This window comes from Haliaeetus leucocephalus, unplaced genomic scaffold, assembly GCF_000737465.1.
Source record: "Haliaeetus leucocephalus isolate CR32 unplaced genomic scaffold, Haliaeetus_leucocephalus-4.0 Scaffold308, whole genome shotgun sequence".
In the NCBI taxonomy this organism is placed as follows: Eukaryota; Metazoa; Chordata; class Aves; order Accipitriformes; family Accipitridae; genus Haliaeetus; species Haliaeetus leucocephalus.
Window position 1 is genome coordinate 83,486 of NW_010972744.1, and position 679 is coordinate 84,164.

At 58.5% G+C, this 679-nt stretch overlaps 1 protein-coding gene across 1 annotated transcript in view; it reads left to right on the top strand.

Annotated features, from left to right (window-relative positions):
* The window catches only part of POLR2A (polymerase (RNA) II (DNA directed) polypeptide A, 220kDa), a 25,046-nt gene extending 24,453 nt beyond the window's left edge, over window positions 1-593 (top strand). Inside the window, exon 30 of the mRNA XM_010571165.1 lies at window positions 1-593. Within this exon, the coding sequence (XP_010569467.1) occupies window positions 1-147 (147 nt within the window). The 3' untranslated portion in view covers window positions 148-593.
* The last annotated feature ends 86 nt before the right edge of the window (window positions 594-679 follow it).

The window sequence follows — 679 nt, forward strand, 5'->3', positions numbered from 1 at the left end:
CCACCTACAGCCCCACATCGCCCGGCTACAGCCCCACGTCACCCACCTACAGCCTCACCAGCCCGGCCATCAGCCCCGACGACAGCGACGAGGACAACTGAGCCGGGGAGAGGGACCCCTAAAAACCCCCGCAGGCTGTGGGGGTGACCCCCAAATTAGGTGTTACCCCCCCCTCAAATTGGGGGGTGGCTGACCCCCAAGTTGGGGAGTGAGCCCCAAAGTTGGGGGCTGACACCTAAGTTTTGGGGGTGACCCCTAAGTTGGGGTTGACCCTTAAATTGGGGTATTAGCCACAAGTTGGGGGGTGACCCCTAAGTCGGGGGTTGACTTAAGCTGGGGGTGACCCTCAACTTAGGGGGTGACCCCTAAGTTGGAGGGCGACCCTTAAGTTGTGGGGGGTGATCTCTAAATTTGGGGGCTGACCCCCAAATTGGGGGACTGACCCTTAAGTTTGGGGGCAACCCCTAAGTTGGGTTGACCCCCAAGTTGGGGGAGTGGGTGGGAATCTCTAATTTGGAGGTGACCCCTTAAATTGGGGGGTGACCCCCAAGTTGGGGTGGGGAGGGGCAGGCAGGGGAAGACTCCCCCCTGTTTTGGGGTGTTGGGGACATGTTACCTGCCCTTGATGGTGATGGTGGCTCTTGGTAAGGTGTAATTTATGGGTGTTGTTAGTTAATGA